At 39.8% G+C, this 22,350-nt stretch overlaps 1 protein-coding gene across 2 annotated transcripts; it reads right to left on the bottom strand.

The window, feature by feature from the left end:
- Positions 1–3,718: 3,718 nt before the first annotated feature.
- Positions 3,719–15,642, bottom strand: lhx9 (LIM homeobox 9; the record flags this gene model as incomplete). 2 transcript variants are annotated; one of them, XM_080430691.1, is made up of 5 exons in its annotated part: positions 3,719–3,775; positions 7,090–7,289; positions 11,670–12,037; positions 13,632–13,834; positions 15,454–15,642. In XM_080430691.1, 5 exons carry the CDS (start codon positions 15,640–15,642, stop codon positions 3,719–3,721), a joined length of 1,017 nt encoding a protein of 338 aa, XP_080286817.1. The 2 variants fall into 2 exon arrangements, with proteins under 2 accessions (XP_080286817.1, XP_080286816.1); XM_080430690.1 differs by lacking the exon at positions 3,719–3,775 and adding an exon at positions 6,128–6,379.
- Between the last annotated feature and the right edge of the window lie 6,708 nt (positions 15,643–22,350).

Raw genomic sequence — 22,350 nt, 5'->3', positions numbered from 1 at the left:
TATCCGTGAGATAATTTGAGCTTTTGACCTTTCAACAGAACAAGCTGTCTTAAGCCTGATCTATATTTTGTCGCATGACAGTGTCGCGGACCTAAAAATAGCCGCGCTACAAGGTCACAACGTTTCGCGAATGAGACGCATTGTGAGCTTGCAGATCGGCTATTTCCGATGCGCAACAAGCAACAGTATAGGATGGAGTATAATTTATAAATTAGGCAGTAGTCACGTTTGAGCCCTTAAAATGCACTTATCAAAGGGCTGTGTGTTTGCATGGTGGCAATAATGATATGGCTGTCTTGGACATGTTCACTGCTGTAAGCTGTGAACATGGTAGAGGAGATTGTTAGAGGGTGAATAAGCATTTTTTACTTTTAGAGTAATGTTTTGTGCACTGGCCCCTTCAAGCAAAATTGTTATAAACCTTCTTGAAACTCTGGGAAACTCTTGGTGTATGCGTGTGTGTGAGAGAGAGAGAGAGAGAGAGAGAGAGAGAGAGAGAGAGAGAGATGTGGGAAGAGGGATGGAGAGCGAGAGAGAGAGCGAGAGAGAGAGTGTTCAAGAAGTTCACAAGTGACATAAAAACAAAGCAATCATCCAGTTCTTATCAGGTGCAGTTACTGCACAGACATTGCCCATGCCAAAGAGGGGGATTATGTGAAAGACGAGGAAGTAGAGACGCTAAAGTCAGCCAGAGTCAGCCAGAGTTTACCCTTCTTACCTGAGATTCCTGCAGACAGCGATTGCCTGCTATGCATTTGTTTTGCTGCCTAGTTTCTGAGGTTGTAAATTAGGTACAAGTGACTATGATATCAGCAAGGTTTCATTTCATCTTGGCACTCATGGGATGATTGTAGGTTAACGGAACAAAGGCTGTTAAGTGAGTCTACACAATCAGCAGTCACAAATGAACATTGTTCTGGTGACACTTTGTTTTTCTCTCTCTCTCTCTTCCTCTTTCTTTCTCTCTCTCTCTCTCTCTCTTTCTCTCTCTATACCCTGAGATTTCTTAAATGAAGCAGTTGAAGAGGTTGCTTGGAGGTGGCTGATGCAACCTTGGTGGTAATGAGGTGGTTCATCATCACGCCGTGCAAACACACTCGCATAAACACATTTTTTTCAACACACATAATGTCTCTCTTTCTTTCTTTCTTTCTTTCTTTTTTTCACACACACACACACACACACACACGCACACACACACACACACACACACACACACGCACATGCACATACAGTACACATACACATGCACATGCACATGCACATGCACATGCACATGCACATGCACATGCACATGCACATGCACATGCACATGCACACTAACAAACACATATACCCCCATCCCATCCACACACAGAAACACAAACCAACAGCATACACCCATAAAAAAAGAAAGTTTACGATAAGATGCGTTCCAGCCACCGGCTGCTATCCCTTCAAATTCTTGTCAACACAGGGCAGTGATGTTGTCCAGAATTTTCATCCTCCAGTTCTAAAATGGAGAAGGGGCTGGCTGCGTTTGTTTGTGTTTCTGCTCCAGCCCTGCTTCCTGTAACTCTGTGGTGTCAACCCGCCCACCATCCAGCCGTCAGGACCATGGAACATGGGCCCCGGCTGCCACAGCGTAGAGGAGGCACCCCGGTGGCTGAGGTTTCCACTTGGACTGACTGAAGTGTTTGCTGTTTCCCACATTGTTGGAATTCAACACCAGGCTGTTTGCTTGGGTCGGTCCTTGTGTGACTCCACACTCTCTCTCTCTCTTACACTCTCTTTCTCAGTCTCTCTCCCAGCCCACCACCTTTTATTTACATGGTATTGTTATAGATATAGATATGCTGCATTCATACTTAGAGTACACACCGAACATCCACCCACAGCAATCTCATCATGTTCTTTGTTTTACTTATTTTATATCATCCCATTGATACATCCATTGTGAAATGTGGTACAGATAGAAACGGCAGACAATTTTTCAGTTAAATGGGCTAATTCAATGTTGTTTTCTTCCTTTTTATTTAACAAAAGAAATAATAATGCGTGCACATGTGTGCAATCGCTCAAAATCGCCTTCCCTTCCAGTTCAGATGACAACAAGGTAGAATCCACGTATAGCAAGAACACCAGATGTATCACCGTGAACTTTTGTCATCCACAGCATTCTTAGGCGTACTATCCATATGGTTAGCAATGTTACAGCATGCACTGGAAGCAACACTTCCAAGAATATACACAGTATCCAACTAAGAACACCAATAACCTCACTGTCTGTATCAGCAGCAGATAGCTGAATGTCAAGAACAAGAACAAATAAGCTTGAAGCGTTCCTCACCATGTCCTCGCAATGACATTTGATTTTTCCCACCATGAGGTACTATATGGGCATCAAGGACATGGTTTTCATATGCTTTATTTTGCTGCCGACAATGAATCATACAGCGCATCAAAGGAAATAATATACATCTCAAGGAAAAATGTTAACAGGATGATGAGGCGCATGCAAAATGACAATATCTTCTTTATCTGTTTTGTTGTTTCCTTCCCCTCGGTACAGCCAGATGGCAAAACTCCAGTTCTTCCAGTCCTCTGCAATGCACTCAGATTTGATGGGCATTCTGCTGCCGAGTTTTAAGGAGGCGATGTGTTAATGGAATGACACTTGTGACAAAAGAAAAGTTTTATATAGCAAGCTGATTCTGGATTGGGGAGAGGGGGCAAAGAGAGAGAGAAGGAGATGTGTGTGTTTTTATTTATACATGTGTTTGTGTACAGTATGCAGCCGTGTGTGTGTGTGTGTGTGTGTGTGTGTGTGTGTGTGTGTGTGTGTGTGTGTGTGTGTGTGTGTGTGTGTGTGCGTGTGCGTGTGCGTGTGTGTGGAGGGGGGAGGGTTGGGGGAATGTGGATAGTTTGGGCATTGTAATTATGTGAAGGTAGTGGAATAAAGGTTGCATATAGTGTGTGTGTGTGTGTGTGTGTGTGTGTGTGTGTGTGTGTGTGTGTGTGTGTGTGTGTGTGTGTGTGTGTGTGTGTGTGTGTGTGTGTGTGTGTGTGTGTGTGTGTGTGTGTGTGTGTGTGTGTGTGTGTGCATGCCGTGCATGTACATGTGCATGTGCATGCCTGTGTGTCTGTACATTATTGTGTGTGTGTGTGTCTGCGCACAGTGCACACAAGTGTGTGTGTGTGTGTGTGTGTGTGTGTGTGTGTGTGTGTGTGTGTGTGTGTGTGTGTGTGTGTGTGTGTGTGCGCGAGCACGCGTGCGTGTGTGCGTATGTGTGTATGTGCGTATGTGCGTGCGTGTGTGTGTGTGTATGCATGTGTGTGTGTGTACATCCATGCTATTCAGGCTGTATCACTGTGTTGTCATGTTGAATGCCTGCTGGCTTTTAATCACATCCTCTCCCCTGCTGGGAGAGTTCTCTGGTTTTTACAGCTATGTTACAATTCAACTTTATTTTCACTGTGGGGATGGGCCATTCCAACACAGAGAGCCATGTCAAAGCTCTTTTTCTTCATCATTATTTTTTTTCAGAAACATCACGCATTGGGTTGTCCTCCTTTGATGGATTGATTCAAACATTTCAGGACAAACATAAAAAAAAATCATTGGTTGTATTGTGTTTTTGCATGTATTCTTTTCTCAATACACTATCATCTGATCCTAATATTGTCTTTGTCTTCAATGGTGAGGAATTCCGATCAAAGTTCCCCCTCTGTTAATACTTTAGGGAATTTTCAAACGTCGGGATGTATGGCTGTAATGCCCCAAGATTTGTTCTCCCTGAAAGAAATGATAGAGTAACAATATATTAACTACAGAGCAACCTGGCTTTATGGGGTCTGCAATTTAATTTCTTACTTCACTTTAGGTCTACCAATATATTATGCATATAAATATATGTATATAGAAATATAAATATCAATGTATGCTTTGCAGCATTCATTTGATTTCAATTTAAAGCCATATTCATGCATTAAAAAGCAATTTCATATTTTTGACTGCAGGGTTCAGATGCAAATCTAATGGGGCATTACGTAAAAAAAAACTATAAACATCATAAAATAGGGAAATAGAAATAAAAAATGGAAGCAAAAATGGGGAACAACGCTTAATTCGTCATAAAAAAACGGAATGCTTTCTTGCTTGTTGATGTGATAATAAAAAAAAAGGTATTTAAGAGAAAATAACACAAAAAATGGCAAGTGTAATGAAAAATAAAACGCATTTAAAGCAAAGTATTTTTATTCACACAAATTTAATAAGATATATAACAACCGTTTGGTCCATAAATATTTAAGGGGAAATAGTTTCTGTACACCATCTTTATCAAGAAACAGGGAAACATGGACAATCTTGATAGAACACTTACTGTACTGAACTATTAACACGAAGATCAATATATAAGATTCTTGGATTACCCAACTATATCTGAAAGAGTGCACAAAATGCTTTCTATGACATCGCTGCCCCCTTTTAACAGGATACACCATAAAAAGATCTTCAGAAAGAAGATGCAAAACAGTACAAAACTAGTGAGGCGTCAAAAGGATGTGAATCAGTTAACAAAGAACACAGAGATCCTGAATTTCACAAACTTTCTTCCAAGTTATAGCATAAGGCACATAGTAGAACTGAGTTAGGCATCTACTTTATCGAGTAGATCTAGAGAACCGCTTTGTTCTACAATAGAACAACTTGTGACACTTACAATGAAATGTATCAACCCCCATTGAAGGTTTGCTCTCTCTGTCCCTTCCCCCTCTCTATCTCTCAGCCAGAAGAAACATGTTTTGGTCTGTTCAGTGGCAAATGTCCGTAAAGAAAGTATATAAATATGGCCAAAAAGGAGTAAAACGGATAATGATTTCCCACTGGCTGCCGCTCACAGCTCCACCTATCTGAGGTCATTTGAATGTTCATGTCGGCTCTACAAATCTAGTCTGCAACGTCACAACCACTTAATTTCTCACCCTCGCTCCCTTTCCCTTTTAAAATCACATCGTTACCCTGAGCAACATGATAATAACAATAATGCACTTTTCACAGGGCAGTATATTGTCACCGTGCAATTGAGTTAACTGTACTTCTATAGACATGTTCAATAATTGTTGTTTTTTTAATCCATTTGACTATTATTAATCTATGAGGACGACAAATCCATAAAGGTGCCCTATATCGTCAAACCAATCGATTACAACAGTGCCCATAAACTGCTTTCCAATCTTTTCTTGGTGATTTCTAATAGTCAAATAATTTTCAAATATAATTTTGACTGCATTACATGTTAAACAGTTACCACTGTACAGATTGAGGGATTTGCTCGTTCCTCGTAATCACAGTTGAGGTGAGAATTAAGAAGTTAAAGATTATGTTGTGGATTCAGCAGCTACCTGGCATGAGTTGTAATGGTTGGGCTCTTTTAAAAATGCAGCTTTTATGGGTTTTACATGTAGCTGAGTGTGAGATGTTCCAAATGTCCAATGCATCCAACTCAGTCTTAAAGACCGAAACATTCTGAAATGATTAAAGCCTGTTTCTCAAGTTAACCTTTACAGCACATTCTACAAGTTGATTTTTCCAAATTTTTCAAAAAAGGGAAATAAACACAATTAACTTTAAATTGGATAGTGCGAACATAGTGCATACATACACAGATTTATGAGGCCAAAATATTCATATTATTAAAAAATCTACCAATTAAGCATAAGTTAGGCAGGGCTTGAATTGTGCTAAGTCAAATGAAATGTACAAATAAAGACAAATGAAATCAAATGGCCTACTTTTCCAGATAAGATTCAAGTTTTGGACCTTTCTCCAATGGACCATTACAATTTTTCAAAAAAATCAATCTCTGCATACTGTAAGTCAACTACAGACATTTCTGCCAAGCGGTTGCAAATGCTACACATAATTTCCTTGTGTTTTAATGTGGTCGCTGCTGTTGTTGTTCTTGCTGTTCTTGTATGTGTGCAGTACGACACTCTGTTCCAAGGAGCTGTCTCCAGTTGCTTTAAAGGTGTCAGTTGAAAAAATAAAATGCAAATTGAGAAACAAAAATAAAACAAAACAAAACACAAAAAAAAGAAAGAAAAGAAAATTCAAAACAAAAATGAGTCTTCTAGAGATAGCTTGTTAGAAAAGGTTTGTCAAGGTAGTTTGCGAAGGGCTCCCCGAATCATGGCTGTCCAAACTAGAGGTGACGGAGGTCACTACAGTGATAGAGGGGTTTGTCAGGTCTGTTAGTGTGGCCGCGCTGGAGGGTGGGGTCAGGGCCCCACTGTCGGATGAGGGTGCAGGGAGTGAGGTGCCATCAGCCTTATCAACACCATTCTCCTGTCGCAAAACGTTCCTTCTGAATTTGGCTCTTGCGTTTTGGAACCAAACCTGCAAACCAATCCCAATGTGGCTTTTACTTTTGTGTTTAAGTAGGATAATTTTTTTAAAAGAAAGTATCAAATCATTCCTCACTATGAAAATGCAGTGGTTTATGTATCAAGTTATCACATTTATCATTATATCAAGTTGCTCTGTATGTAAACCGCTATATTTTCACACATTATTTTGGGCTTAAGGGGCAGATCACGATGGACCATTTAGCTCCTGAACACTATACAAGAGTGGTTCAATGGTAAATTAAAACAATAATCCTACCCTTTTGAGGATTTTAATTGGTTGGAATATGAATATGAATAATTATTTTTTTCCCCACATACATTACTTGTGCACTCTGTCCTTTAAGATATCCCATAATATCAACAATAAACTGCAATTTAAACTAAATTGTCTACGCTCCAGTATACAGGGGAGAAAAAAAGGGAAAAAAACAACTCATTTTCTCCATGTCTTTCCCAAAACCTCTAGCACACACAAAATATGAAAACTCCTCAAAAGTTCAAATACAAATAACCCTGGATATCATAAAACTAATGACTAAATGGACCAACCGAACAAACCAAAAATAAAGCGAAAATAAAAAGGATGACTTGAGAATGGGGAATATATAAGAGTCGGGTGAGAAGGTGGGGGGTGGGGGTGGAGGGACACAGATACGGGTGTGTGACCATCAAGTCTATAGAAATTAAGCTCTTGCTTACCTGTAGGACTCTCTTGGTGAGGCCCGTTTTCTGGGCCAGTTGTTTTAGGTCCTTGGCGTCGGGGTTGTGGTTGATGGCAAAGTAAGACTTCATGGTCCGCAGCTGATGGTGTTTGAAAGAGGTGCGCATGCGCTTAGTCTTCTGTGACGGAGGGTAGGCCTGCTCCCGGTCCAAGTGGTCACCATCGTTCTCATTGCAGCCTGAGAGGGCAGAGGGCAGAGCACCCCATGGGTGGTTTACAGCATAATCATGACCATCAGCTGCGGACCATGAAGTCTTACTTTGCCATCAACCACAACCCCGCAAAAAATACAATGTTATACTGTAACATATTTGGTGTTCATTTAACTCAGAGAGTATTATGTAACATTTGGTTACATTTCTCTGAGTTACAAATGGATAAATAAACACTGAGGATTTCACTGTGTATAGTTAAACTCTGCAAGTGTGAAAACCAACCTTTATCCTGTGTTTAACTCTACATTTATATTCATAGGTCCAGTTTTTATACTCTCAAAGTTAAATTAATGCTATGGACTTTGAAAGATTTAAGCCCATTATTTATGAGGATGAGGGTATAGAGTTAGACCTGATTCTCTTCCATTCAGCTCCTATACGGAATATGTTAAGAGTTATAGATAGTATTGTATTGTGCTTAATAATGATGTTTATAAAATGTTGCCATTATGTCTGTATTGCACAATCAATGGCCAATACAGATCTTGTGTTGAGAAATTGGGAAAAGTCCAACATTCAAAAAGCTATACACACAATGCATTTGATGCTGTGATTGTAACATTATAAATGTTACATACTTTCTGTTAATGAATTCATATTTCAATGTTTTTATGTTTATGCAATTTTGTACACTGAATATGATTCAGATCATATATTATTATATTGTATACCAATTGTTTAACGGCTTGCCTATGGGGACTTCATTGAATGGTGTTGCTCTGAATGTGTAAAACATTGAAAAATGCATTTAACAAAATAAACATGGTAAAATATATAGCACTGTCTCATTTGAAAGCCTAATCTTGCGGCTGCTCAAAAGTATTTCTAGTATTGTGCTTTGTGTGCTTAATAAACAAGGTCGGTATCTTCTTATCCAAAAAGACATTTTTTTATCTGAATTATTGACTGCTGATGCTAGAAACCAAAATATAATATTTATATTTTAATGATTGTTACCATTGAAATTAATTAACAGTCAAAACACCATTAATTATAATTATATGATCCTATTCTGTTATTGCTATTATTATTATTATTATTATTATTATTATTATTATTATTATTATTATTATTTCTGAGCAGGTTCGTGTTTTGTTATAATAAAAATGCTTACAAATGAATTATTTTCTTATATTTATTCCAGATGCGAAAGAAAACTAGTCAGCATATTATATGCATATTTGTAATAAATAATACAATAATCTAAAAATGCATATAGATCATAGGTCATCATCAGTTCCTAGTTTCTTAGTTTTTTTCCCCATGGTAGATTTTACAATTAAAATATTACAATGAAATAAAAAAGGCTAACTAAAAAGCAGATGCTTATATTCTGACAGTTGGAGATTTCATGAGTCACCATATCAAATTGTAAGTGCAACAGGTGGATGAAAAATGAAGACTGACATGAAGTTAATTTAGGGCCTAAACATAAAAAGAAAAACATTTGATATTGTATTGAGGTAGGTCCTTTGGTTTATGTTGGTTTTGGTTGTGTATGGAAAATATACATCTTTTTGTATAGAAAACAACCTTGCCACTGACATCTATAAGAAATATTAACGTAATCTAATCTAATAATTTAATGTTTTATTAATTAATCACAGGCATTGCTAGATTATGTCTCATTCAGATCGCCCACTAGGGGTCTCTAGATCCACAAATTGTACTGGGGGGTTTTAAAATACACAGTGGGGCCTAGTGAAAAGAGATACACATTCATATCCTGCTTTTTAACAGGAATCGATTACAACTTTTTTCTTTCTGTGCTTTATACAATACCCTTAAACAGCAAATTCACCAATTAAATCATACTGGACAATTCAAAGCATATGTCATAATGTCAAGACCCATGTGTTTTGGAGATATAATTAAGGGGTGCTTTATGGAACAAAGCCAATGCGTAGAATACTGAAGGAGAAACTGTTATTAATTTAAACTATTATGATATTTTTTTTTCAACTTTGGTTACGTTAGAATAGCCTACATAATTTGGAAAAGCTGCAGTTATGTTAATAAAAAGAAAACCCCGTTCAATATTTTACAAAATAGGCTATATCATGTGTGTAGGCTTAGCAATTGAGTTATCTATATAATCTATTAAGTGAAATTTGTGCAGACATTGTTTCCCCTTCAAAATAAGAGTGTAGGCGTTTTAAGCATTAACAAAATATTTTTAACAATAACAAATCTAGGCCTACGCATGATGCCACGATGGTTATTTAAAAAAATAATGTAATAAACGGTTTTCTGACACCCTACACCAGTGGTTCTCAACCTTTTCAGGCCGTGACCCCCCAAAAGAATCACATTTGAACTGGGGACCCCCCCCACCCTGATAAGCACTTGGAATTGTAGGAGTTGAGGTATTACATTTTCGGTTGTGATTTTTTATTTATTTAAATAGCAGATCTACAAGCTCACAATGCTTTGCTTGCCAGGCATTGTGAGCTTGTAGATGGGCTTTCTTATATTATGACAATTTGGCCAATGTTTGAAACAGTGTTTAAAGTATATAGTTGGTTGATTCCTTTTGATGCAGTTATGGTCTTTTTATTTTCTTTCTTTTTGAGGTATTAAAAGTCCTTAAATTGTCACTTCCCTGTCATCTGGGGACCCCCCCCAAAAAAAATGTTTTAATAAAAATAAAAATCATTTGGGGACCCTCGTGGGGGTCCCGACCCACAGGTTGAGAACCACTGCCCTACACAGTGTTTTCTTCTTCTTCTGAGAACTAGCCCATGGCCTATAGATAGCAGCATGCAGGCCCCCATTGCATTCGCCTCTGTTCCTGAGAACTGTGCTGCTGACCTTCATGCGTATTATTCATTGGGTTGGAAGCCACCATGGGATTCCAACGTCACCTTCAATTAACGAAGAACAATTAACACGCAGATTATCCCCTATTCCTCTCCATTCATGAAGAACAGGGGAAACTTCGGCACACAATGGCAAACTTTCTCAACCGCACACTAATATGCTGAAAAGCGAACACAAAAGTGACGCTGGCGGGCCCGATTATAACATTCAGCCCTTTGAGTGCCGTATTTTAGACCTAAAATGACCAGTAGCTTAATGTATATGACAACCAATTTAGGTATAAATGGAGGAAAGTGAAAGAAAGCGCTTTATTTTGACGCTTCATGGAGGTTTTACTTAACCACTTAAACCCCATATGGGTAACCCGGAGTCCCTCAGGGCTCAATACTATAGTGTATTTTCAGTTTTCTGCTATTGTGGGGAGAGCTTTCACTGAAAATAGCCAATCGACAAGTTCACAACGCATGCATGCAAAGAGGCTCATTGTGAGCTTGTCGATCTGCTATTTTCAGCGAAAGCTTTCCCCACGATACCACAATGCCGGGGTTTAAGTGGTTAATTATCCCACATTACCGTAATACCCCCCTGCACGTGCACATAGGTCGTCAACTCGCATACCTTTTTTGACCTATATTAATCTTAATTATAAAAGTCGATGAGCTGATTGACAATGGGGGTCAAATTTCGATCACCAAGACAGCATATGCTAGGCTACTGTTCAGTGCAAAGAAAGAAATGGTGTTAATTTCATGCGTAAAAAATGCACGCTGAAAAGCTAACAGATCAATTAGCCTGGGGCAATATACCACACTGCTGTTTTGCATATAAGATAGATAGTAATTACTCTATTTCGTACACGTATATATAGGGTCTCAAATAATCACCAACAACACCTTTATTTAATGAATTTTCTAGACAGGGAGGATCGACTGCATGTTCGGCTCCATGGCAAGTTATAGTATAATAGTCACAAAGAACACACTGGGGAATTATTATTATTAGGCCTATATTATTATTGTAATAATAATAATCATATTTAATAATTAAAATTATTATTATTATGCTACTACTATATAATATTATTATTATTATTGTTATTATCATAATTATTATTATTATTATTATTATTATTATTATTATTAACATTATTATTAATATTATTATTAGCCTACTATAGTCTATTAGCCTACTAGTATTATTATTATTGGGCCTATATCTTCTTTTTTTTTTACTGCATTATGTATGAAAATGCAATGCTTTGGATAGCAGGAACAGCTCCTATATGTGGCACTAAATACACAACACAACACATACACAACACAACACAACACAACAGAACACAGGTCGTGGAACAGTCAAATAATAGCCTATAAGAAAGAGGCAAAACATTTGAAAATAGCAGATCTACAAGCTCACAACAACAATGCCTTGCAATTAACGTGAGGCATTGTGAGCTAGTAGATCTGCTATTTTCACAATATTTGTCTGGGGGGTCACGGCCTGAAAAAGGCCCTCCGTCTCACCTGAGTTATAGCTGGCTATATCTATCCCCATGGCCGGGCTCTTCCTCTTGCGCGGCCGGCCCTTCTGGGCCGTGCCGCCGGTGCCGTTGAAGTACGGCAGGGCCAGGCCGCCGCCCTTGGCCGCCAGCTCGGCGTAGTTGAGCCCGTGGGGGTGGCTGTAGTCCCCCTGCTGGACCTGCGTCTCGAAGTGGACGCGGCAGTAGACCAGGCTGTCCTTCATGCCGAAGTGGTCGCCCGTGGTCAGCGTCTTGTTGCACGTGGTGCACGTGAAGCAGCTCAGGTGGTACACGGAGTCCCGCGCGCGCATCACCATCTCCGAGGCGGAGATCCCGAGGTGACAGCGCGCGCACCTCTGCACGGAGAACCTTCTGGAACAAGGACACAACTTTGTCAAGAAACCGCACAGTCAGTCAGAGACTGAAAGCAAACAAAACGGGCGAGTTTAACATGACTTATAGCAGTGGTTCTCAACCTTTTCAGTCCGTGGCCCCCCCCAAAAATAAGCATGTTTGAACTGGGGAACTTATAAGCACTTGGAATTGTATAGGAGTTGAGGCATTACATTTTGGTTGATAAATATCATCAAACACACACACACACACACACACACACACACACACACACACACACACACACACACACACACACACACACACACACACACACACACACACACACACACACACACACACACACACACACACACACAGATAAATATTGTGAAAATAGCAGAAACAGCAGAAAATAGCAGATCTACAAGCTCCCAAGGCCTCGCCTCTTTCTTATTATTTTACAATTTGACCAATGTTTGACCAGTTTTTATAATATGCTGATACTTTTGATCCTTTCTTTTCATCATTTTTTTAATAATAAGGTCTTAAAAGTCCTTAAATTGTCACTTCACTGTCATCATGGGGACCCCCCTAAAATCACGTGGGGACCCCCTGGGGTCCCGACCCACAGGTTGAGAACCACTGACTTATAGTTAGGCTCAACATAAAACATTTGACTGTTTGGCTTTTTACTTAGCCTATACCCGCTGAGCCAATGCAGCTATAGGCTATAATAGGCCTATTTTCACTGCGTTCCATGCAGTGAGGAGTAGGCTACTATAGGCAGGCGGTAGGCCTGCTATATACTTTGTTTATCATTCATACACACCCAAAGGTATGCCTAGTAATAAGAACATCATTATTTCAGCAGTAGGGCCTATACTACACTCCTTTAGAACCCAAAAGGTGTGTCCATTAGCCTATAGCTTAACATTTTACCTAATGATTAGCAGCCTCTCAATGGCTGTGTGTGTGTGTGTGTGTGTGTGTGTGTGTGTGTGTGTGTGTGTGTGTGTGTGTGTGTGTGTGTGTGTGTGTGTGTGTGTGTGTGTGTGTGTGTGTGTGTGTGTGTGTGTGTGTGTGTGTGTGTGTGTGTGTGTGTGTGTGTGTGTGTGTGTGCGTGCGTGCGTGTGTGCGTGTGTGTGTGTGTGTGTGTTTGTTTATGTGCATGTTTTATGGTGTGTCATATGATCATAGTATAGACATATTATATTAAAGTGTATCCATAACCTTGTTTTTTCTTACCTATAGACTAGTAATAAACTAGTAATAAACTAGTAGTGTGTGTGTGTGTGTGTGTGTGTGTGTGTGTGTGTGTGTGTGTGTGTGTGTGTGTGTGTGTGTGTGTGTGTGTGTGTGTGTGTGCCAGCGTGCATGCGTGCGTGCGTGCGTGTGTGTGTGTGTGTGTGTGTGTGTGTGTGTGTGTGTGTGTGTGTGTGTGTGCGTGTGTGTGTGTGTGTGTGTGTGTGTGTGTGTGTGTGTGTGTGTGTGAGAGAGAGTGAGTGAGTGAGTGAGTGTGTGTGTTCGTTTATGTGCATGTGCATGTGTTATTACGGTGTGTCATATGATCATATTATGGACATATTGTATAAAACGACGTACATACATCCATAACCTTGTGTTTTCTTACCTGTAGTAGTCATCCTTGCAGTAGATGCTGCCATCCTTGGCAAAACACGTTAGCTCCGACTCCAGCGCCAGTTTACATTCACAGCATTTGAGGCACCGCAGGTGCCACTGTTTATCCACGGCCAGGAGGTAATATCTATCCGAGATCTTCCCCCCGCAGCCGGCACACAGAGCAGGCTTCTCCGGGCTCATGGAAGGCATGGTCTGAGAAGTGGATGCATGTGAACAGAGAAAAACAAGTGGGCTTATTAGCTCAGTAGTTCTCAGCCTGTGGGGTCGGCCACAATTTAAGAAATGTTAAGACCTTTTTAATACAAAAAACAAACTATACTATAAAAACTGGTCAAACATTGGACAAATTGTCAAATAATTCAAAAACGAGGCAAACATTGTGAAAATAGCTGATCTACAAGCTCGCTTGTAGCTCTGCTATTTTCACAATATTTCCACAATTTAAAAAATGTAATGCCTCAACTCCTACTTGTCAGGGTGGGGGGGGGGGGCTGGGTATCCCCAGTTCAAATATAATTATTTTGGGGGGTCACGGCATGAAAAGTCTGAGAACCACTGTATTAGCCTATATGGGACTGCTGAAACCACTGACAAACTCACTTAATATATATTTTTTAAAAGTGACAATCGTTTTACATTGACTTTAAGTGCATTTTATTCTTAACAGTTCCCATTTTAATAAAAGGCCTATTTTTAAACACACACTATCGAGTATAGGTATAGACTGCATGTGTACACAAGCCTCGCTGACAGAAACAACACAGAGACCTTAAGAACAATGTATAATAGGGTGTTTAGGAGTATGAATTATAAATGAAGCAAAATTGTGATCTGAAAAACCGTCGTTCCGTTGTAACCAAGATTTGAACTCGGTGGCCAACAATAGCTAATTAGGTCTATACCATTAAGATGCCTGCAATACAAACAAAATAACAACTTTATAATAGCCTAATAATAGTATAGCCTACTACTACTACTAATAACAATAATAATGATGATAATAATAATAACATGCCACTTATAATTGTTATAATAATAATAATTACTATACTATGGTTTGGTTTGAGGCAACCATACCAATGTGTTGTGGTATGGAATATATAAGGCCGTGTGCCACAGCAAAATAAAAATGGATAATGAATGTGATTATGAGCTTATGTTTCAAAAAGCCTATGTAGGCTATGTCATTGCTGATATTTATTGCACCTTCTGGCAACTTCATAAATCTGGTTTGGTTTGTCATTCAGTTTATGGTAAAAACAAAAACAAAAACGAACTGCCTTTTAAATTGAAAGAAATTGAGGCCTGCCGCCTGTCCAAGTCCAAATAGAATTCATACTTATAATTTAATCTAAAATACTTGTCTTTAACATTGACGGACTATTTAACTGAAATTATAGGCTAATCTTGATTCTTGTCTGCTCTTGTCGTTGACTTATACTCCAAAACAACTTTGGGTCGCTTGTAAGCATGCATAATATGTCCCTGCTGTGCGTAAACAGTGACATTTGTCAGTTTATGTAGACTAAAAAAAAGTTGAGGCATTACATTTTGACTTGGTTCCACAGATAAATATTGTGAAAATATCAGATCTACAAGCTCACAATGCTGTTGCAAGGCTGTTGCAAGGCGTTGTGACTGTGAGCTTGTAGATTGGCTATTACAAAATAAACGATAGTCTAATCTTGTCTGCTTTTGTCGTTTACTCACCCAAAACAACTTTGGCTCGCTTGTAAGCATGCATATATATATTTGTCTAGTTTATGTAGGCTAAAAAAAAAGAATAGCCCACAAAAATTGAGCGCTCTTACCGATTCTCTCCCGTTTATCTGCATACCCTTCGCCACCAGGCGAGAGTCCGTTTTCGACCTCCTCTCCATCTCCTCCATGATCCCTTGGATGTGATCCCCGGAGATCCCGTGGAAAAGCATGGCTCCCGGTGGTCCTGGACGCAACAACGTGCAACTGCCTGCCTCTGCCTTGCAGCCCACAACTTCCATATACGACAGCGCTGCACGCCTCGGTCTGTCAGCGCATCCAAGTGGCTCTGGATGGAGGACACACACGGCCAAAACACTCAACCTCCCCGTCAAAGAGTGCAAAATGAAACTAGAAAAAGAAAGAAGCTAACAACTCGATTGAAGAATCAGGGTGGGACAGCAAGGCTAGTATAGTGAAAGGAACAGCTTTCCGTCTTTCAGTAAAATGTCTCTCCCCCCCCAAAAAAAAAGAGAAAAAAGAAAAAAAAAAGATATAGTCCAAATGATGCGATGGTCGACGTTGTGATGCTGGTGGTTTATATACTCGCAAATAATGAATGCCCCAAAAATGGCAGAAGTTTTTTGTTTTTGTGATTTCTTTTCGACAAGTCCCTCGATCTCCCGTTAGGGGTTCCGTGTGCTTGAAGGTCAGGTTGGGACTGCCTGGATTCGAGAGCCGTGTCCTATTTTGTGAAGAGAGCAAAAAGCCTGCCCAGTCTGAATAATTTGGTAGGAGGAGTTCCTCCCTCGCTCTCTCTCTCTCTCTCCATTGCTACTGATTTCTATTCACCAACAAAGAGCTGTCACTCTTTCTTCCCTCAAACCCCCGGTGCTGTATGGCTGCGAGATGCATGGACGAGTACTTTTTGGTATTGACATTTTCATTACTTTTTCTCCATTTTTAGTTAAGAGAGGTGTGTGGTGCTGTAGAGCATGTGGTTCTCAAACTTTTTCATGTCAAGGACCCCCAAAATGATATGTAATTTGGATGCGGACCCCCCATCTAAAACATATTTTGTGCCAGGGATTTTTCAAAAATAGCAGATCTACAAGCTCATAGGGCAGCACTCGGTGCCGCGCTATAGAGCTTTATATGCTATTTTTGAATAGCCAAAGTATAAAATATGGTTAAAGTGGTTAAAATTATTGTGACGCTATATTAATAATTTTGCTGGGGACCCCCTGGTATCCCCCAAGGACCCCTGGGGGTCCCCGGACCCCGCTTTGAGAACCAATGCTGTAGAGTCATATTTAGCATAAACTTATGTGGAATTAGAGTATAGCATGAGTTATAATGCTTAATGGAGACAAGCGTAGGGCCTAAAATGTATTATTTAACCTGCTTTAAAACTTTTAACATTTGATTCGATTCTGTTAATGGAAAACTGGGCCTATGTTATAGGTTATAGGTCTATACTATGTAGTGACAAAAATAATTATTCGTATCGTTCTGTTTGTGCAATTATAGCATTAATTTTGATGGCAGTCTGAAGTGTGACCATGAGTTTGAATTATAAAAATATATATTATTAAAATGACTGCACATTAAATTAAATTGCTGGTTTAATGTGTTGTTGTCAATTAGTTATTTTTGGTTCCCTAAAATATGTCTTTGCCTGTGTGTGTGTGTGTGTGTGTGTGTGTGTGTGTGTGTGTGTGTGTGTGTGTGTGTGTGTGTGTGTGTGTGTGTGTGTGTGTGTGTGTGTGTGTGTGTGTGTGTGTGTGTGTGAGAGAGAGAGAGAGAGAGGAGAGAGAGAGAGAGAGAGTGCGTGCCCGTGTGCGCGCGCGCGCGCGCTGTGTGGGGCGGGGCAGTGATCAGTGATAGGCTATAGGGCGGAGACAGGTTACATTAACCAATCTGAAAGAATGGCAAAATATTATTATTTTACACTAACAACGATATCGTAATAGTTTCATCGGAATTAACGAACACACTATCACTATTACTTTTATTACAGTCCATCTTATAGCAGAGGATAAGTGAGTAGTTCTAGGCTAATCTTTAGCCTATATTCGATGCATTGCCAAACATGAAATATTTTTGTGAACCGTTCTAAATGTAATGACATATAGCCTGTATATTATACAGGCGGAGTTAGCAGGTCATTTATATCGTATGGATATGGATTTCTTTGTTCGGGTTGAAAATTAAATGTAAGTTTAAACCGCACTGGTTGGTAGCAAGGCACTGACAGAGGGTGTTGCAGGCTACACCGCTGGTAGGTCCAACACGTCCAGGGTCCTAGTATATCGTCTGAGCGCCGTTGTCAAGAGACACCCAATTAAAAGACAACACAACTTCTGTGTGGGGGACAAATGAAAATGTAACACGTCTTGAGATGATTGGTGTTGGCGAGAGAGCGTCCACGTGCACCTGCAACTCCATTGAGCTTTGGTAAATCTATTAATGGGCCCAGGATGAATAGGGACTTGGACTATTGTTCTGTCTGTGACACTAAACTATTAATTCATCGGGGGTCCGCCGGGCTTTGGTCGGGGGCCATGCAGATAAACTGTAAACATAACTCCTTGCGTGATGTCAGGATTATTAGACACGACAATAGATTTACTGTAAAAGTTCAATACTGTGTAGCCTATGGGCCCTTTTCATTTCGATCCATGGTGACAAATAAATAAAAAAGACGCCTGTTAAGCCTCGTCTTTCTACGAGATAGTCATTATCAAATAAAATATCCGGTAGCAGGCTATACAGTACTATAGTTTAGGTCTAATTGAATTGGCATTTAAAAGACAAGTAGGCCTATATACGCCTATCGTGTTACTTAATGCTCAGAGGTGCATAATTAGATCCCATTGAGATGAGAGAAGATTGAGCTCGCACTATAATACAGTTCTAGCAACAAAAGAAAAATGTTACACACGTAATATCTAAAATGTAATGTAATAAGAATATTCAGTATTATTCACTTCACTATATTAAATTAACTATTTGCTGCCTTAAGGGTAAAGGCTATTATGACCAATATTATAGCCTATATGGTAGCAAAAAAATAAAAAAAATAATGTTCTCTATCGTTTGGGTTCTAAACCGTATTGCCTATATGACATTTCACTCGAGTGAAAGAGGGCTAAACAATGTGCGTTTTCCCTCTGCCCGTGTGCTTGCATGCGATGGAATTGAACGAATGTTTCTTTTTAGCCAAACGAATAAACATATAGGCCTATACCCTGCCAGTGACATAAAACTAAATATGATTTAATCATGGCATTTGTCTTTGTTTATTATTTTGTCATGTGACATTTATACGTTTAAGTTTACAAATAGTTTAGGTATTTAAAAAAAAGATCCCAACGTCTGATTTGTTATGATATGAAGTTAATTTCACCATGTCATTTCATTTAGAAATAAACAAAAAAGAAAGACGTATCCAAAAATATATATGTCGTTTTTATGTGGGCGCTTTGACCTAATTAAATATTTAAATTATGGTAATGTACAGATCCCATGCGTCTCCTGGTCAATCTAACCAGCGCATTGTGCTCATTACGAACTACGATGCTTTTATAAACTATATGTTGACCAAGACACACTGGATGGCACATAGTCAACCAAAGAATGCTCAGCTATGTTACTGACGTTTGCATCATACAAGAATCTGCTTATCGTATTATCCCAGGCAGGAAAATATTGCCCACGATTTTACTATAGTCTGTATAGAGAGACTATAGTGTTGGTACTCCTTTGCCATCTTTTCTTCGTTGCTCATTGTGCAATTTTCGCTTGTTTAACTTCCTCACTGTAGGTAATTCGTTTAGAAATATTGAAAAAGGTCTTACCTGAGGCTGTAGTCTATATAGATTCCTTCTGTTTAGCCCAGTGCGCAGTGAGAGAGGCTGTTCGGACTGTATATGCACAGAGGAGAGCAGATAGGACTAGATGAGAATCTGCCGGTAGATGGGGGCTGTTCCTTGTTTCTTGTAGTCCCACTGAGTGTCAATTAAAACAAACCCACCGCTTGGCGAGAACACATTTAAATATTCTCCCATATGCAGACAGCCCTCACAACACAATGCACAGAAAATGACAAGTGCATGAGCCAATAGCCTATGCTACACCCATGCAATTTTGTTCCCAAAATGTTTGTCGGCTATTAATAGCCTACATCAACGCAATTCGTGTAAGATTCAAGTCAAAAGAGTGCTACAGCCCTATAATCTATAGAGCAGAGGTTTGTGATGTGAATATATTGTTAGTTATATTAAAGACAACTGAACCAATTACCAAATCTTTGAGTGTTGGGTGTTGCCTATACATATCTGCAAAACAAAGCTCAATGTAAACTGAACGAGACTTTAAATTATATTCACTATAGGTGACAAATGGCTGCAGCAGTATTTTATTCATTTATCTACACTTGAGAGTATACATTCTGTTGATACAAAAGCTTATGAACTGAAATCCAAGGCATTTAATTGTCGGTAGGCTACTATTTTCTTCGGTAACAGATGGTAGCCTACACGTAGTTTATTTATTTATTATTTAAAACTGATACCCAATTCTCAAGCTCAGGTGATTTTTTTTTCACTGGCAAAAGTAAATGAACTAGCTATTTTGAATTGTCGGCTGACAACAACGCCATCATGATCAAACCATGGATGAATATTTCGTTTCCTCTGGACGCCCATCGTCCATGCATCACGTGAAGAAATTAAATGCTGAAATGTCATATAGGTTATGTGTGTGACGCTGCCTTGCAGGAAAAATGCTCCCTGACTGTACAATTCCACTCACAGGTCACGGTCACATTAAACATAATTTAAGGCGTTCGTGAAATTAACCTATTAGCTTACATTCTTCAGAGAAAGTAGCCTACCGAATACATTTTGTTGACGGAAACGTTTTCTCATGAATAATGTCACATTTCAGAATTAGCCTATAGTAGCTTAGGCCTACCAGGGTGGTTTAATTGCTTGCGTTCGAAAGACCTCAATTGAGCCCCTATTCTCACATTTTAGCAGTAAAATAAACTAATTGCCACCTTTTTTCACTTCAGCGACATTTCAACGTATAGGCCTATGGTAGGCCTATCTATTATAGACCTACACACGTTATATAAACACTAAATGATTAATATCATCATCATGGTAGAGTTACCAATGTATGACGATAAAATATTTGATAAAGAAAAATAAGGGAAGGCAGCAAGAGAATTTATGTATATATTTTCTCACATTCAAGCTGAATTTCTGTTAACATGACAAAGGAAGGTCATCCAGAAGCTAAATGAAGCAATAGTGGACACAGATTTCAATAAACTATATGCCTAAACTGTGTGTGTGTGTGTGTGTGTGTGTGTGTGTGTGTGTGTGTGTGTGTGTGTGTGTGTGTGTGTGTGTGTGTGTGTGTGTGTGTGTGTGTGTGTGTGCGCGCGCACACACACATATATAATATACATATATATATACACATACAGTATATATACTATAGACTATATACTGTATACTGTATAATGTGTGAGTGAGCAGGGGCAAGTAGCAAAGGGTGACAATTAATTACACCTCAGTGCTGCTTGCATAAATGATACCGCTAACAGTCATTTTGCTCTGCTACTTCCGCTCGGTTGACATCGCGATGTATCTCATCAATAATGCAACTGCACACAGATGCATTTCACTGTGTACCACAACACGCACCATGCAGAGCATCTCAGAGTATGATACCCAGACAGTCAGACTACTATATGCAGCTATGTGGCTGTTCCTGCGATTTCAACCACAGACAGCACAGCGCAGCCTGCCTCCCTGCAGGCTGCTCAGCCTGCCTCCATGCCTTGGCTCCACTCTGCTGTAGTAGGGCACTGGTTCTCAAACTTTGTCATGTCAAAGACCCCCAAAATTATATGTATTTGGCTGTGGACCCCCCAATAAAAAAAATATTTTGAGCCAGGGATATAAGAAAAATAGCAGATCTACAAGCTGTGGCACTCAGTGTCACGCTCTATGAGCTTGTAGATCTGCTATTTTCAAATAGCCAAAGTATAAAATATGGTTAAAGTGGTTACAATTATTGTGACGCTATATTAACCAATTTTGCTGGGGACCCCCTGGTACCCCCCCCCCCCCCCAAGGACCCCTGGGGGTCCCCGGACCCCACTTTGAGAACCAATGCTGTAGGGCATGGTGGTAGATTACCACACATCCAGGGTTCATCTGGAGTTATCATTTCTGGGTCACCTCAAGTGACACTCGATCTCATGGAAGAGCTCTCTCACCCTCCCCAAAGCAGGGCTAGGGGGGAGGAACATGGGAGGGTGGGATGGGGTGGCGGGGTAAGGGTATAAGGGAAAAGAAAGCGAAAAGGAAAGGTGTGTGTGGAGGTGGTGGTGGTGGGGGGGGGGGGGGGGGGGGGGCTCTCCCAGGTTCCACCATGGTGCAGGGAACCACAGGGTAAACACTGACAGAATGAAGGAGTGGAGCTATATAGGAAGGAGGGGGTGAGTGGGGCGGGGGAGGGGGGCACAGCAAGTCTCTATCCCAGTCACATGAGCCTCGGTGGGTGGGTTGGCGTACAGTGAGGTATCCTGGAAATATTTGCAAACACTGAGCAGTTTTTGTTTTTTTATTGTAATTGCGATGTATTGTAATGCACATACAGGCACATACTATAACCAAAGCATTGGTTTTAATTGTGTTTAATTCTTAGGTTTAACGATATATCAAATAATAATAAAAATAATAGTAGTAGTAGTAGTAGTAGAGCTTGAGCACAATGAAACAATTAATCCTATAGTAAATGTCCCTTGTGCTATATATTTAGCATGAGCACTGATGTAAAAACCTACATACAGTAAGTGAAGATTTTGAAGAATCTCCATACCTATACCTACATCCTGTTTTTCCTTTCCTTTCTCGTTTTCTCTGGCCAGGTCCTTTTCCTTCGCTCTCCTCTCCTCTCCTCTCCTCCTCCCCGTCTCTTTCACTCTCTTT

Source organism: Gymnoscopelus braueri (genome assembly GCF_963280865.1).
Source record: "Gymnoscopelus braueri genome assembly, chromosome: 6".
NCBI classification, from domain to species: domain Eukaryota; kingdom Metazoa; phylum Chordata; class Actinopteri; order Myctophiformes; family Myctophidae; genus Gymnoscopelus; species Gymnoscopelus braueri.
Note: the sequence above shows the minus strand (reverse complement) of the source record. Positions and strands in the feature narration are given on the sequence as shown.